This window comes from Lissotriton vulgaris, chromosome 7 (genome assembly GCF_964263255.1).
Source record: "Lissotriton vulgaris chromosome 7, aLisVul1.2, whole genome shotgun sequence".
NCBI classification, from domain to species: domain Eukaryota; kingdom Metazoa; phylum Chordata; class Amphibia; order Caudata; family Salamandridae; genus Lissotriton; species Lissotriton vulgaris.
Genome location: NC_141695.1, coordinates 790151451 through 790169062, shown reverse-complemented (window position 1 = coordinate 790169062; position 17612 = coordinate 790151451). Strand labels below are relative to the sequence as shown.

The 17612-nt window shown below is 50.0% G+C and overlaps 1 protein-coding gene across 1 annotated transcript in view; it reads left to right on the top strand.

Annotated features, from left to right (window-relative positions):
• Positions 1-17612, top strand: part of RNF213 (ring finger protein 213) — a 2876335-nt gene that overhangs the window by 2430269 nt on the left and 428454 nt on the right. Inside the window, exon 52 of the mRNA XM_086931045.1 lies at positions 16602-16636. Coding sequence (XP_086787171.1) covers positions 16602-16636 — 35 coding nt within the window. The remainder of the gene's footprint in view (positions 1-16601; positions 16637-17612) is intronic.

Sequence of the window (17612 nt, the reverse complement as noted above, 5' to 3'; positions counted from 1 at the left end):
ACTCTTAAGCGCATTATAATCCTCGCGGTTATATGCCAACTCTGGTATCGCTTTATCAAAACATGTCGAGTAAGGTGTCATACGAATTTGAATACTAACCCCTCGCCAATTCTGGCGAAGGGTTTAGCATTCCACCCTTCTAGAGGGACACGACACGACATGTATGTAACTGTGAACCCCGGTTAAATTTAACTCGAGCCTCAGCATCACAAAATGGATGCTGCCACCACAGACACAAGTCTGACCTCCTGCTGCTGGGAGTCCTTCCAGCGAGGGAGGCTTGGACAAAGGGTTTCCTATCAGGGGCGGTGATAGCACCATCCCAGACAGGGTTTTGTGTATCCTTGGTAGGCAGGGCTTTAGAGGAAGGTGACTGCAAGTGGCACCCCGGTGCTCACTATGCATCTGCCGGCTAGAACCAGTTCCAGGGGCACACCAGCCCCTGAGCTGGGGAAAGTCCGGCATGGGAGAGGGGTGTAACCACCCCCCTTCCTGGTCCCACCCATGGGCTGGACCTAGTCCCGTGCCAGCCCCTTTTCCTAGTATAAAGATAGGAGCGGGCCCCCTTCCAAATTAGATCATCTTTGAATCCTGAAACTACTTTCTACGAAAGGAACTCAAGACTTCTTCCTAAGATTTCTCCCTTGTGACTAAGGAGTAGTCACCCTGCACCTGCAGGCACCATCTAAGAACACTGCGGTTTGCTGCACGTCCTTCCTCATGAATCCGACTGACCAGCACGACGAGACCTGGCTTCCCTGGCACCTCTGACCTCTACCCACATCGTCAGCTCAGCTGAGATCCGTGGGTGCGACGAGACCTCGAGGGACCGGCCATCTTCAGAACTGCACGACGCTTATCCACCACGACCGCCGAGGGATCCTCGAGTGGGTGCTTTGGAGTACCAGAAGCCCTAACCCTGAGCAGCTCCAGCACCGAAGTTCAGTCCCCCAGCATCCTCCAGATCTGCGTGGGGCCCTTCTGCTCCTTGCTGCTCACCGCGTTGTCCGGCTACTTGCCTGCTGGCTTGTGGCCCTCTTCACGACGCACCACGACGACAACACCGCTGGTCTGGTTGCTCCAGACTGGCCCTTGCTCCCCTCCAACAGCGGAGCACCCCGGACCCTCCTGGTCCACTCCAGACGCCATTTTAAGTCCACCGTGTGGGCTTGCATTTGCCAAGACTTGTTGCCCCAATCCTGGGTCCAGCGACGTCGACAGCAGATACCATCGTGGGACAGCTCGCACCTCCACCCTGGTCGCCGACAACGCCTCCTGGTCCGTGAGACTGCAGAGCCCAGCGTCGCCCACTCACCTGGTCGAGGTGACTCCATCCGGTGCCATCCTGGTGCCCATCTAATCACTGGCTAGTGATTCAGAACTTGGTCCCCTCTGCTTACAGGTGTCCTCCATCTTCGATCCAGGCTTGGATCCCTCCGAATCTCTTCACTGGTCGCCTGCCAGCAACTTCTTCTTTCAGGCTCCATAGACTGCAACGAGGATTCCCGACGTCTTTCCAGACCTATGCAGCCGCAGCCCCTGGGCTAGGTAACCTCAGCATTTCGGTGCTCCAGCATAGCCTTACTACCCAAGGGTCCATATCCTTTTTCGTTTCAGCTCTAACTAGTCGGATTCGTCCGATAACACTAACTTTACGAAATCTAGCATCCATAGACTTTGTCCCGCATCCCGCGTGAGAGTGCACACTCTGCACCCGATCTCCCTAGGCCTCCTGCTAGTAATCTGAAGGTTCAGTAGTCCAGTCCTAGCGATCCTAAAGCCTATTAGAGTAGTACTTACCTGCTAGTAATTTCGCATTCCACTTTTGTAGTATATGGTTTTCCGTGCCCCTCGGGCATTTGCGTAACTTGTGCGACTTTGAGTATTTTCATAAGAATTTTGTATTGTGCTTAGCGTCCTGTCCTCATAAAGATTCCAGGGCTGTTGTGTTCTAAATAAATATACTTTATTTTCATAACAACTTGTGTGGTGTCCTTTCACTTGGTGTTCAAGGGGTATATGTGATGGTATAACAGCTGGCTTAACACGCCCTCTAGAGTTTAGCCTAAAGACTGCTCTTGTCCATGCTACTAGGATAGCTTGTCTATCGGTTGACTTACAACCAATCATCAATAAGGGTTGTTTGGACTGATACATAGTGATCACTAGAATAGTGAGCACTGCATATCAGGCCAACTTCTCACACCTGGTATCTTTCCTATAAGACACTCAAGATAAGGTCCCTCCTTCAGTGGGTTAAACGGCACTGCATAACGGATCTGTGGCAGCTACAATAAAAGCGTGGAATGATTTCGCCCAAATCCTAGACTTGCTCCATCAGGAAAACAGTGCAGAGTCTAAAGATGTATTTAGAAAAGATTAACTGCTTCAGCTACAGTTATTTACACATTCATGGATTATTCCAAAACAGCTTGCTGGCAGGAGCTTCAGTCCTCAAACAACATGGCTGACTGAAGAGCACATTGTTCTTTTTGGAAGTTTAAAGCAAATGTTCTGGATATGGCCTTTGTTTCAGGACACATGTGAAGTCAGACAAGGGATCAAGGTGGTCATAGACGGGTATTGCTCCTTCAAGGGTTCTCAAATATATTTTTGACCGTCTACTTTTGTGGCACTAGGTGCACATTGCAATACTTCAACAGAGTAGATTGCTTTTGAAGTCATGCTGCTGAATTTATCTGTCACTTTTTAGAGCGAAAACCTTCTGCAGTTATGTGCAAGTAACACTAGGGATTGTATAATGTCCACCAACAATTTTGATTGCAAATTTTAACCATAGACCAAATATTTTACGAAACATGAAGACATCATAGTAGCAATACATAATGGTATACAAGAAAACAGATACAGCTTCACTGCAATGAATCAGACAAACAACAGCTGTTGGAAAGGAGTCACAGATATTAAGTAAATAAGTTGGCAATAATTGTGACGATCACAAATCGATAGCACCTTCTTAAACTGTTGAAAGGAAATTAGTTATGCTTCCTTACTTTTATCTTATTGTCACAGCAGAGCTAAAAGAATTAAAAGTCCAGTTTTTAACATTGTGATTTTATTTATATTTTTGCAATCCATGTGTATTGTGAATGCACCAATCATTCACAACCCTATTCCTCTTATGCAACTTAATGTTCAGTTGTCTGTCAAAAAAATAGTCAATTAATCTTCTTGCCTCTCAAGGAAATTTGCATGTCTCAGGCATTGGGAGATTGCCCCATTCCTGCTCTCTGGGTGGTTATCAGACCGTACCAGCCCTGCTTTATAAACTTTTTTTAAGGGCATCTGGTTACTCAACAGTATTTTTTCCATCGTATTCGATTTTCTGCGACTGCTTCTTAAGTTTTTTTAGAATAGCCACTGAGGTTAGTTTCCTAAGTAGTGTTGATTAGCACTCTTCACCAACCTCATTCCAGTCTTTCATATTGGTTCCTCTATGACCGATAAAGATATTCTGTCCTGTGGTGGAGTTGGTAGGAGGTGTGGAGAGGCATGTTATGAAGCACCCCATCATGTTTTCCACAGGCTATGAGACACTGTCATTATAGGTACAGTGGTTGTTTAATCTAATGTGATGCATTTCACTGCAATCAAAACTGAATGATTTTCCCATTGAAATTCTCCCCTTAAGTGAAGATGGGAGACGATGACTCGAAGTGTTTTAATGATATTGGTGGCAGGTGCTTTTGCCTGGTGTGCTTTGGTGCTAACATATATATTGCACACACGTTTTCCTTATTTATGGCTTAGCAACTCATATATGATGCGGACTAGTTGTTCATCTACACTAGTAATTCAGGCAGTGTTCTTCTTTTGCCACGTGCAGTTCATTTCAGATTCAATGAGTGAGCGACAGAGTGAGGATGTTTATCTAGTAACTCCTAACAAACTCAGCGATTTCTGTGCGCTACTTGGAGATGGTGAGGGCTTGTCCAATACAGAAAGTGAGATTATTCTCTTCAATTATTAAGTTAGGTGGAAATTGTTTCAAGATACTAGAGTTTTGAATCTTTCAGATCTTTTTTCTCTATTGTATTTTTTTTTTTTTTTTTGGAAAACCTTTATTGAAAGTTCAAAGCACACAGCTATTCAGCCTTACATCCCTGAGGCTAGGCAGCATTATAAGGAACGGATAAGAGGTGTGCACAAATCAAATCAAAGGAGCACATCAGGTTTAATTTTATATTATAAATATGAGAAACCTAGAAAAATATCAACAAGAAAGAAACACTAAAGGAAAAGAAGTGGCAAGGAACAGCACGTAAGCGGCAATGCACAGTTCCGGGGGGCGGGTGGGGCCAGTCAGCTCTCTGTAGTAACCATATTGGTAAAGGCAAACAAAATGGGGGGGGGGGGAGAGAAAATCAGGATTTCGATTAAGTAAAAAGTTGGGTGGAAGGAAGGGCTAGGGAGAAAGACGAACCTCCAGCGGATCAGCATCGGGAGGCACACAAAGGTCACCCCTATATTCGTTCCAGGCCCCCAAACGACTCTCCACCTCCTGGGCTTCCCCCGGGCCACATATACAGTCTTCTCACGGAGCATGCACCAATCCATATTGGTCTTCCACAGTTCCACGGTGGGGGGAGTCGGGGCGCACCACTTCTGAGCAATATCCCGCTTGGCCACCATGTTCCCCAGTGTGACCCACTGGGTTTGGGCAGTATTGTAATCAGTCGGACCCCACACATTCAACAAGCAGCGCCGAGCTTCCGCAGGCAGGTCCACTCCAGTTACCTCACGCATCACCGCATGCACCCGTTCCCAATAAGAAGCAATAACCTGGCACTCCCAGATGGTATGCAAGAAAGTGGCTAGTTCTCTGCATCCACGCCTACAAAGACCGTCCACTGAGAGCCCCATGTGAATCAGTCTGGGGCCAGTCACATAGACTCTGTGGAGTATCTTCAATTGAACAAGACGAAATCTAGCCGAAATTGCCACTTCTTTGGGGGAAGACACCGCACACTGCCAGTCCTCATCATCCAACTCAATTCCATCACGCACCCACTGGTCTCTCACATTCAACAACAGATCCGTTCGAACATTTATCAACTTTTTGTAGGTCAGGGAAATGGCACTGTCCGGCATATGGCCGTCCAGCACCCTATCTTCCAGCGGGGATGATTCGGGGATCTTCTCACCAACCGGCAGTGCAGCCGTAAGGGCATGTCGCAATTGGGCGTATCTGAAATACTCTGTGGCACCCAATTGAAATTCAGTGTTCGAGGCATGTGGGCTGCTAAATTCATATCTTAGCATTAGATCGCCACCTAGTGTTGGGTCCGGATGATCGCACATTGTTGTCCTGGAAGAGTCTTCGAAGTATCCTGAGATGGGTGGCTCCTCCCCTGGACTACAGTGCGCATGGGCATCGGCTCCATCCCCAGATTGTTTTTTTCCGCCATTGGGTTCGGATGCGGTCTCGACGTCTCTCCGTCGGAACCGAATAAACATCTAATTTAACGGCCAAAAGGCTTTGGGTTCTTTACGTCGGTATTGTTTGCGTACGGTCTCGAGTTCTTCCGTCTCTCGGAGCCGGAATCAGCGGAGTTTTTACTACTCTTCGGACATCGAGGCCTTCTCATCGCGACTCGACACTAAGTTCCCAACATGGAGCGGAGCCCGTTTAAGCTCTGTCCGCTCTGTGGGTCCAAATACCCACATATAGACGTGCACCCGGTCTGTAATAAATGCCTTTCGCCAGACCATGACGAAGGAAGTTGCAGGGCCTGTGCGAGTTTCAGGTCGAAGAAAACTCTCACGATTCGGCGCGCGGTGCGCCTTGTGGCCAAACAGGCGGCCCCGGATCCAGAGAACATCTTCGACGACCAAGAAGAGGAGGACCAGAGCCATCATCTTCAAATCTCCCCGCCTGAGACGGAGGTCGAGGCTGATCCGGAATATGACGACGACGGAGTCGTGGGTCAAGGCCTTGAATACGTCGACGAGGTAGGGGACGACGATATGGTTTATGGGGCCGCGGAAGATAGCTCAGGGGACGAGCTATGCCCCGAAGTTGGCGGACATCTGGAGAGGGTCGCGGGATCGCCTGTCGGCCTTACCCAAGACCCTGTAGCGCAAGCCACGGCCCCGCCTGCTGGCCCGGCCACGGACATACTTGCTGCGCCGAGGGTTTCGAAACCGAAACTGAAAGCAACGGTCTCAACTGCACCTAAAATGGCCGACCCGAAACCGAAACCGAAAGTAAAGGACTCAATCGTCCCTAAGATGGCGGTCGCAACGGCAAAAACAAATAAACCGGCGCCCTCATCGACTCCGTCGACCTCCGGTCCGCAGAAGCCGAAGAAACACGGCGATTCCACAGGGTCAAAATCGGCGCCGGAGGAGAAATCCTCCAAGAAGGGTGGCACGCACAAGACAAGCGCGCCGGCGCAGGCAAAGCCAGCCAAGGCAACAGACACAGCCCCGGCTCCAACGGGGGCATCTGCGCATCGCTCCAAGGACTCGGGGTCGGCGCCGTCCATCCCTCCAAAAGACCAACGGAGCGTCGCATCCGAAGGCAAGGCCACCTCGTCGGTGCCAAAGACATCGGTCACCGACGCATCTCTCGTGGCTGCTTCACTGCAAAGAATTAGGGAGAAGGCTTTCTCTTCGTCGACGCCAACGCCATCGACGCAGAAGGCGGCAGACGTCCCGGTCAAGCCCGCAAGTAAACTCCTCTTCCTTCTACCGCCAAAAGTGGCGCCGAAGGCCTTTTCATCGAAATCGACGCCAAAGAAGTCGGAATCTTCTACGGCAGGGGCATCTTCGGGTCAAGTGCTCGACCCAGAAGAGGATTCGGAGTGTTTCATAGACGCGGACACGGGGAAGTTAACCCTTTACAAAAGGAAGATCACTTCGCAGCCGGTGGAATCCTATGTCATCCCCCTAAAGAAGAAGAAGTTTCCACAGGACGCCTCAGGCCTCATGGAACCTATCCAGCCTCCTCTGGGAAGGAGCCCAACACCGTCTCCAGACCACTCGGAGAGTGAGGGCTATGGTGAAGATGAACAATACACGTTCCCAGTAAATGAACCTGATGCACAGCCAGATTCTTATTATGTCATGGGAGACCAAGGCACCCAAGATGTGGGACAAGACCCACAGACTTTCAGTACACGTGCATCCCCTACAGAGGATTCTGCAGGTTTTCATGCACTCATTGAGAGGGCAGCTGCTAATCATGATGTGGACATGCATGCTGACCCAGTTGAGGAAGACTTTCTGTTCGACACCTTTTCAGTTTCGGAAAGAACTGTAAAGACCCTGCCTATGCTCAAAGGGGTCCTCAAGCATGCTGCGGACATCTTTAGAGAGCCTACCAGGGCGAGGGTGGTCAACCCACGTATTGAAAAAAAGTACAGACCAGCGCCTGCAGACCCTGCATACATTCGAGGACAGTTGCCGCTTGACTCCCTGGTGGTAGCAAACGCACGCAAGAGGGCCAACTCCCAAACAACGGGTGAAGCTCCTCCCCCGGATAAGGAGTCCAAAGTGCTAGAGGCAGGAGGCAAAAGAGTGGCTGCACAGGCTGCCAATTTCTGGCGTATTGCAAATACACAGGCACTACTGGCACGTTATGATAGATCACATTACGACACACTAGAGCAGATTGTGGAACACCTGCCTCCGCAGTTTCAAGAGGGCACCAAAATGATTATACAAGAAGGACAACTGATCTCCAACGCGGCCATAAAGTGTGCACTTGATGCCGCGGACACAGCCGCTAGGGCCATTAACACCAGTGTCATGCTCAGAAGACAGGCTTGGCTCCGCATATCGGGGTTCAAACCTGACATTCAAACAACCATACTTAATCAACCAGTCAATCCGGATAGACTGTTTGGTCCAGATGTTGACACCACCCTGGAAAAAATTAAAAAAGACACTGAAACTGCTAAATCTATGGGGGCCCTACAATCACAGCAGTTTCGTGGCAATAATTTTCGTCGCTCAGGTGCCCGTGGAGTCACCAGAGGACAGTTGGGTCAACAGTCACAGTTCCCTAGAGGTGGATCACAGTCCTCGTACCCCAAACAAAACAAGAGGGGCTACAGGGGAAACAGCAACAAAGGACGTGGCAAAGGAGGCAACAATTCACGCTCCTCTGCCCCAAGCAACCAGTGACTCTCTGTCACTGCCCCCCGACCATTTAACACCTGTCGGGGGGAGAATACAGCAGTTCCTGCCCGTCTGGATCAACATCACCACAGACAGGTGGGTGCGACAGCTTATCCAGTACGGTTATTGTCTAGAGTTAAAGTCCACTCCACCCAACATTCCACCAAGGCAAAGACCTATGTCCGCAGAGCACTTGCACTTATTGCAGCAGGAAGTGTTGGTGATGCTGCAAAAAGGGGCAATCAAGCTCGTGCCAGTGGGGGAGGAAGGAACAGGGGTTTATTCCCTGTACTTCCTCATTCCAAAGAAGGACGGATCTCTCAGACCAATTCTGGATCTCCGTCCCCTCAATCTGTACATACTGTCAGAGCATTTCCACATGCTTACACTGCAACAGATCCTTCCTATGTTAAACAAAGGAGACTTCTTAGCAACCTTAGATCTCAAGGATGCTTATTTCCACATCCCGCTACATCCGTCCCACAGAAAGTACCTCAGGTTCACTATCCAGGGCACGCATTATCAGTTCAAAGTCCTACCCTTCGGAGTCACAACTGCCCCAAGGGTGTTTACCAAGTGTCTGGCGACAGTAGCAGCGCACCTCAGGAGGCAGAACATCCATGTCTACCCCTACCTCGACGACTGGCTCGTTCAAGCCAGGTCGGAACAGCAGTGCGCCGCGGACATGTCGACTACCATTCACCTCCTTCACGACCTGGGTTTCTCGTTGAATTACCCAAAGTCGCACCTTCAGCCGGCACACGTCCGGCAGTTTCTGGGTGCGACAATCAATACCCTGACGGCCAAGGCGCAACCAAACCAGGTCAGGATAGACGGCATACAGTCTTTAATCCAGAAGTTCAGACCGGGACACTCACTTCCAGCAAGAGTGTTCATGCAGTTGATAGGCATGATGGCCTCCTGCATCTTCATAGTCCCTCACGCACGGTTGCATATGCGCCCGCTCCAGGAGTGCTTAGCAAATCAGTGGACACAGGCTCAGGGACAATTAACAGACCTAGTGTTGGTTACCAGTCGGGCATACAACTCTCTGCATTGGTGGACTCCACACAACCTTTGCAAGGGCCGACTGTTCCAGGAGCCAGTGCCACAGGTTATCCTGACAACGGACACATCTCTCCAGGGATGGGGAGCTCATCTGCTCACTTACACGGTGCAGGGACTATGGACGACGCAGCAGCAGAAGATGCACATCAACTATCTAGAACTGATGGCGATCTTCATGGCACTCAAGTCCTTCATTGTACATCTGTGCAACAAGGTGGTGTTAGTCCGGACGGACAACATGACCGCGATGTACTACATCCAAAAGCAGGGAGGCACCCACTCACCACAGCTGTCTCACCTGGCTCAGAGCATGTGGAAGTGGGCCATTCAGAGGAACATCTTCCTCATGGCAGAACACCTCCCAGGGAAGGACAATCAGATGGCGGATCTGCTCAGCAGATACAGTCATCAAATGCACGAGTGGGAGATACATCCATCGGTACTCCAGCCGTACTTCCAAAAGTGGGGTCGTCCAGACATAGACCTGTTCGCCACAAGGGAGAACGCAAAATGCCAAAGCTTCGCCGCCAGGTTCCCACACCCCCAATCGCAGGGCAATGCGATATGGATGAACTGGTCAGGCAAATTTGCTTACGCTTTTCCCCCGACACCTCTGATACCACTGGTGGCGAGAAAACTAAGGCAACACTCGATGACACTCATCCTAGTTGCTCCAACGTGGGCGCGCCAAGCCTGGTACACCACGTTCCTCGAACTCTCAGTGGTGCCGCATCAAAGACTGCGCCTCACGCCCAGACTTCTGACGCAGAACCATGGAGAAATTCAGCATCCAGATCCGCAACAGCTCAACCTAGCGATCTGGCTCCTGAAGTCTTAGAGTTTGGATACCTCAACCTACCTCCTGAATGCATGAACATCATCAAGGAGGCGAGGAAGCCGTCAACCAGGGCATGCTATGCCGCAAAATGGAAACGTTTTGTCATTTACTGTGCAGACAATGACATAAACCCGCTAGATGCATCTATCCCTAACATCATTTGCTATCTGTTACACCTTTATAAGTGCAAGCTAGCGTTCACTTCTATTCGGATACATCTATCCGCCATCGCAGCTTACCTTCAAAATAGGCAGCACCTCTCAGTCTTCAGGGTGCCTGCCATTAAAGCGTTTCTTGAAGGTCTGAAACGAGTCATTCCCCCAAGAACACCGCCAGCTCCGGTGTGGAACCTCAATGTGGTCCTCACCAGACTGATGGGACCACCATTTGAGCCAATGCACTCGTGTGAACTGCAGTTCCTAACGTGGAAAGTTGCTTTCCTGATTGCTATTACGTCACTAAGGCGTGTTAGTGAGCTGCAAGCGCTCACAATACAAGAGCCTTTCATTCAGATTCATCCAAATAGGGTAGTGCTACGTACTAACCCCAAATTCCTTCCAAAGGTGGTGTCACATTTTCATCTCAACCAAACTATCGATTTGCCGGCATTCTTCCAAAACCCACAAACGGTGGCGGAAAGAATGCTCCATACGTTAGACGTACGGAGGGCATTGATGTACTACATAGACAGGACACAACACTTTAGGAAGACGAAACAACTCTTTGTTGCCTTCTCACCACAACACAAAGGCAACCCAATTTCCAAAGCTGGAATAGCCAGATGGATTGTTAAGTGCATTCAAATCTGTTATCATAAAGCCAAGCGCACTTTAACAATACCCCCAAAAGCACACTCCACACGCAAGTTGGGGGCATCCATGGCTTTCCTAGGAAACATTCCTCTAGAGGACATTTGCAGAGCAGCCACGTGGATTACACCACATACCTTTACAAAACACTACTGTGTTGATGTACATTCCAAACAGCAAGCGGCTGTTGGGCAGGCTGTTCTCAAGACACTTTTTCAGGTTTCTGCAGCTGGCACGGGCAACCGCCGCTGATGGAGGGACTGCTATGTATTCTATGCTAAGATATGAATTTAGCAGCCCACATGCCTCGAACTGAATATGCTACTTACCAGTATGCATCTGTTCTTGGCATGTAGGGCTGCTAACATTCATATCGCCCACCCTCCTCCCCGGTGCCTGTCGCAGCTGCAGATATACTATTGTATTCAATCATTAGCATGGACATCCTTTACACTTTTCACTCCATCCTCTGCCACAATGGCGAAAAACAATCTGGGGATGGAGCCGATGCCCATGCGCACTGTAGTCCAGGGGAGGAGCCACCCATCTCAGGATACTTCGAAGACTCTTCCAGGACAACAATGTGCGATCATCCGGACCCAACACTAGGTGGCGATCTAATGCTAAGATATGAATGTTAGCAGCCCTACATGCCAAGAACAGATGCATACTGGTAAGTAGCATATTCATTTCAGAGCGTCAAAAGACTTGATCTCCCCCCTGGCCATCACATCAGCCACCTTGGAGATTCCAATGAGGTCCCACCGGTCAAACCACTTTGTGTGCCACAACCTACCCAGCAAGTCAGAATCATAAAATGGAGTGGCCATAGTAAGTCTACCCTTCCACCCCAGTGCTTTCGTGATGGCCCTCCAAATGTGCACAGCAGTCTTGGTGGGACCAGTCATTTTTCCATCCAGAGATCTTGAATATAGCGCTCTGTAATACTTCCCATCGTTCAAGAGCCAACGATCCATGGCGTACCCCGGGCTCTCCGCCGGTCCATAAAAGCCATGGTTAAGAGCGGCCAATTGAGAGGCCCAGTAGTACCGACGGATATCAGGCAGAGCAATGCCGCCATCGTACCAGGGGATAGTCAGTTTGACAACAGCAATACGCGGCCTACCCTCCCATAAGAGGGTCCGCTGCAGACCTTCAACTTCCTTGAAATATTTGGAAGGGACGGGATCCTGTGTGTTTTGGAGCGCGTATAAGAATCTCGGCAGGGACATCATCTTGAACAATGCCGCGCGTCCCAGCAGGGACAGCGGCAGTCTTTTCCAGCCCTCCACATCGCGCCGAAGGCGCGCAAGAGGGGGAAGCAAGTTATTAGTGTATCGTGCCCGGGCATCCGTTGATATATAGATACCCAGGTACTTAAATCCCTGCAGCGCGACCTGTATAGCACAGCCCCTAGGAAGACGTGGGGTTTCTCCACTAAGCACGTAAAGGTAGGATTTCGACCAGTTGATAACTAGGCCCGAATATCCTCCAAAAGTACTCAGCACGTCAAAGGCCACAATCAAAGACCGGCAAGGGGAAGTTAGGTAGAGCAGGATATCGTCCGCGTACAATGACACTCGGTCCTCAAAGCCCGGCGACCACTTAATCCCACAGATGTCGGGGTGGGTACGTATCCAGGCAGCGAGCGGCTCAAGCGCTAAAGCAAAAAGGAGCAGTGACAGCGGACAACCCTGTCTGGTACCCCTGCGCAAGGCAAAGGAAGCTGATACCCGGCCGTTGACCGTTACATTGGCCAGCGGGGAGGCGTAGAGAAGCCTGACCCAACCAATAAAGTCGGGGCCGAACCCAAACTTAGACAACACCGCCCACAGATAGTTCCATTCGAGGGAATCAAACGCCATCGTTGCATCCAGTGATGCCAGGACGGTCGACTCGCAGAGTTTGTTCACCCGCGCCATGACAGCGTGAAGCCTCCTAAGATTGAGAGCGGTGTTGCGATGAGGTATAAAGCCCGATTGGTCCGGGTGAACCAAATCGGCAATCACACCCACCAGCCGGTTGGCCAGTAGCTTAGCCAGAATCTTGGGTTCAGCATTTAGCAGGGAGATCGGACGGTACGACCTGCAAAGGTCCCTAGGCTTCCCCTCCTTATGAATAACCACAATAGTGGCCAGTCGCTTGTCCAGCGGAAGCTCACCAGCCTCACGAGCCTCCAAAAACATACGCCGCAGGGGTGCAGCAATGGTATCAGTCTTAATCTTGTAAAGTTCCACCGGAAGACCGTTGGGGCCGGGAGCCTTGCCAGAGCGTAAAGAGCGTATCGCGAGCGCCACTTCGTCCGCCGTAATGCCCCTGTCCATGTCGTCACGCTCGGTGTCCGACAGGCAAGGAAGCTCAACTCCATCCAGGAAAGAGGCCGAGTCCGACTCAGTCGAGGTGGAGACTGAAGTGTAGACTGTCTCAAAATAGTCGGCAAAGGCCGAAACAATAGCGCTGGGGTCAGTAACAACCACCCCGTCTTCACCCAGGACCTCGGGCACCACGCGGGAAGCCATCTCCCTCCTATCCAACCAGGCAATAAGCTTGCCCGCCTTGTCCCCTGCATGGTAGATCCTCCCTTGTTGTTCTCTGCCCATCGCCTTGGCAGCGTCAGTGGCAGTGGCCCGGTACTCCGACTGCTTTAAGGAGAGGACATGTAGTAGGTCGGTTGTCGGATCTGTTTCCAGTTGAGAATCAAGGTACTCAATTTCTGACTCCAACCGCACCACATCCTCATCCCTGCGCCTGCGCACCTCGGCTATTAAGGAGAAAGCTTCTCCTCTCAGGACAGTTTTGGAGGCCTCCCACAAAGACAAGGCCGACGATACCGAGCCCGTATTCTCGGAGAAATACAGGTCAATGGCTTTAGCTAGGAGGTCACGAGTTTTGGGGTTGCGAAAGTACCAAGGATTGACCGGTGCTACTCTAGAGGCTGCCACAATACCAAAATCAAACGACACCCAGACCGGGGAGTGGTCCGATATGCCTCTGGCCATCAAGCGGGCCCCGGAAACGGTCGAAGCCTGGACTGCTGGAGCCAAGATATAGTCAATCCTGGAAAGGCTTCCGTGCGCGCCCGAATGAAAGGAGTACTGCCGCTGGGCGGGATGGAGAAGTCTCCAACAATCAATAAGTCCCATGGTGCTCAAGAAGTCTGGGAGCCATGATTGTGCACCGCGAAGATCTCTGGATGGAAAACGGTCAAGGGTCCCCGACACCACCGCATTAAAGTCCCCGCCAACTATGAGCAATCCCTCCGGCAGGCCCAAAATGGCGCCCCGAGATCCTGAAAGGTCGTCGACTGCAAACCAGGGGGGACATAAACAGAAACCAAAACCAGGGTACGCCCCTCCCATCTACCCACAACGGCAACGTAACGGCCTCTATCGTCAATCACACTAGTCTCCACCTCCAATGGGAGAGACATGCGCACCATAATCCCCACCCCTCGGGACCCCGAAGAGAACCCCGAGTGAGCCACCATTTTAAACCCTTTCCTATTGAATGCTTGGGACGTATTACCAATGAGATGCGTCTCCTGTAACAAAATGACATCGGGTACACACCTTTTAAACATTTGCAGTACCACCCCACGTTTTATGCGATCCCCCAGCCCGTTCACATTCCAACTCAATACATTTAGCGTCTTACCCCCCATCATCAAAACACAGGCCCACCCGCCACCCCCAGAAAACAGCTACCGCAACATAATAAACAGGAGAATGTTCACCTTGCCTTAAGAGGAAAGAAAAAGGAGAAACACAAATAGAACAATCAAACCAACTACCCCCCACCCTGCACCCCTGCATTAGACTAAGAAGCCCCCCCAACTAGCAGTGTGCCTGTCGCCCCAAAAAACTAATCTACGGAAAGCCCCCGAGGAGAAAGGAGACATCCTATCACCCCCCGTTATCCCCCAGTCTTGAAAAGAGCAGCAATAAAAAGAAAAAGAAAAACAATAGTCCGTGACTGATTGCGTGTGCAGGGCCATCCACCGAAGGAAGTCCGAGGAAAAATTGTTCATTCCTGAAGATCAGGTCCACCCGACGCCCCTTCCGACTGATCCTCAGGGGCACTCCGTCGTTGAGGCAAGGTGTCCAACCAGTCCCCAGCAGCCTCCGGCATGTCAAAGAACACCGCCCGGGCGCCATGTTCCATCCGAAGCTTCGCCGGGAATAGCATAGAGTACTTCATCCCCATCTCCCTCAGCCTACGCTTGACGCCCATAAAGCTTTGCCGGCGTTTCTGAACCGCTTGAGTGAAGTTGGGGAAAAAGTTCACGTCGGCATTCTGGAACTTCAACGGACCACCTCTCCTCGAAGCCTGCAGGATCGCATCTCGGTCCCTGAAATTGAAAACTCTGGCAATGATGGGGCGCGGAGATGCTCCCAGTTTCGGTTGGCCACCAGGTAGTCTATGCGCTCGCTCCACCGAAAAGAACTTGCTCAGTCCACCGGGATCCAGGTGCTTCAGCACAAGGTTCTCAACAAAGAGATCGGCAGCGTCTTCTTCGGCGCCCTCCGGCACACCGATAATGCGGACGTTCTGGCGTCTTGCCCGTCCTTCAAAATCTTCGAACCTGCGGGCAAACAGCATGTTCATGGCTTTCAGGTCCCGAATCTCCGACTGCAGGTCGGTCACATCAGTAGTCAAACTCGACGTCTTTATGTCGAGCGACTTGACGCTACCGTTTGTCTTGCCGAGGTCAGCCCTGATGAGGTTGACTTCAATCGCCAACGTGTCGACCTTATGCGTTAACACTTTGTGCTGCTTATACATTTCGGCCTTGATGCCCGCAATGGCCCCCATAACATCCCGGAGGGTGGGTTCAGAGTCGTCCGGAGACACATCTCGCTGCGAGTCTTTAGTACGGCCTGAAGCACCAGGCGATCCCTTTGGGAGGGTGAAACGTTCAGAGATGGTGGTCTGCGAGAGGGAAGGTTTCCTGCTGACTCTGGGCTTCCCTTTGTCCGGGGCACCTCTGCCCGCCATGTTGGGCAACGGGGGTATCGCAATCCAAGGAAGGATCCAACCGGCACTGCAGCTTCCAGGCGGCAGAAATCAGTAATCACCTCCACCGCCTCACCCGCACGTCAGGCCGCTGGACAATCTGGTCTGGTCACCAGCGCAGAGCGGGGCAGCTCCAACCTCCTCGGACTGCCACCGCATAGAAGCACCACCGTCACCCTCGTAGTGCCAGGCTGTTATGGCGTTGTATTCTCCAACCCTCAACACGGTGTAACTCCGCATAGGAAACCCGGATCTTCGATCGGAGAACGGGCCCCGCCTCAGCAACAGCACCGCAACAGATTCCCACTAATGTGGGACAGGATAGATAGCAGGATTAATGCGGAGGATCGGAGGGTCTTCGGAGCTCCGAGCTCACGCTGCCATCTTGGTTGCCCGCGAAGCTCCTCCTCCCTCTATTGTATTTTTAACTTGTTGTTCTGGGGTGCGCAAAGAAAGCCAGGGTGAAATAAAAAGACAGACTGTTCTCTCGTTGTCATAGTAATAGATTAATGAAAATGCATATGGGGTACTAATTGTGCATGATATTATTTCAGGAAAAAAAAAGTTATAAAGCTGTCTGAACAAGTGTACAGTTAAAATTAAACCCATATCTCCAAAATAGCAGATGATAGCACCATCCTTACATTTGTTAGGAAAAACTATGATTTAGTAGTTTTGGTTATGAGTAAGCATTTCTTGCTGACTTTTTTGTTTATTTCTTCCAACAGAGTGTCCAAATGGTCATTACTGCACAGTTGGAGAGGTAAGTGTTTTTTTTTGAAGAAACATCTTTAAAGGTGTGGGAAAGAGGGCTAATATAGAATATATTTTCACGTCCATATACCTATTAAATAATGAGAAAAGAATGGATGCATATGTACAGAAAACATGCATTATGGTAAAAACAAAGCTCCTTACTCCGAAAATTACAATATTGTGTGCTTGTCAACACCATTATGTTTCTTGGCCAGTAGATCATTTCTTCCTTTACCCTTCCTACGTTTCATGTACACAGTTTTCCACAAGTGCTGAGAATTCCGCACATATAAGTGCATGTGTAGAGGTGTAAGTTTGGGAGTTGAAAGGGGGAGTGTCAGGAAAACGGGGAATATCTACTCTACAGTGGGAGAAGAAACGGAAACATGAATGAGGGGGCACAGGAGGTTCTTGCAAATACAAAACCTTCTGCAAAGGATTAGGTCACTTGCAATTCATAGACGCTATGATCTCATCTATTCAAATAATATTAAAGCCCATGCAGGCTCAGATGAACCCCAGCCAAGCATTCAAGTAAATGGTACTGCAAGGAAAGCACATAGAAATCAGCGGAGACCCGTGAATAACAGTTAACACACTAATGACCATAAAAAAAGAGAAATGTATATACACATTGCAAACATGCATTCAAAGAGCATAAAAAGAAATTATTAAAAAATAATTGGTCCAGTATCTTTACATTATAAGGCACCATTTTAAAGCATATCAAAAAAAATATACACATAGTGGAAGCTCATACAGCAGTCATAATATTAAAAAAAGCAGATTATCTCAAATATATCATTCATTTTAAAACGCCCATTCCTGCTCTCTCTAATAAAATAGTTGTGTCCGTACCTAAAATGTACATATATATATATGTTTAGCCTCATGGTCAATGTATTGGCTGAATGGATATTAGAATTCTCCAACTGTTTATATGCCAAGCCTTGTATGTATCCCTAGGTATTTCAGAAAGCTAA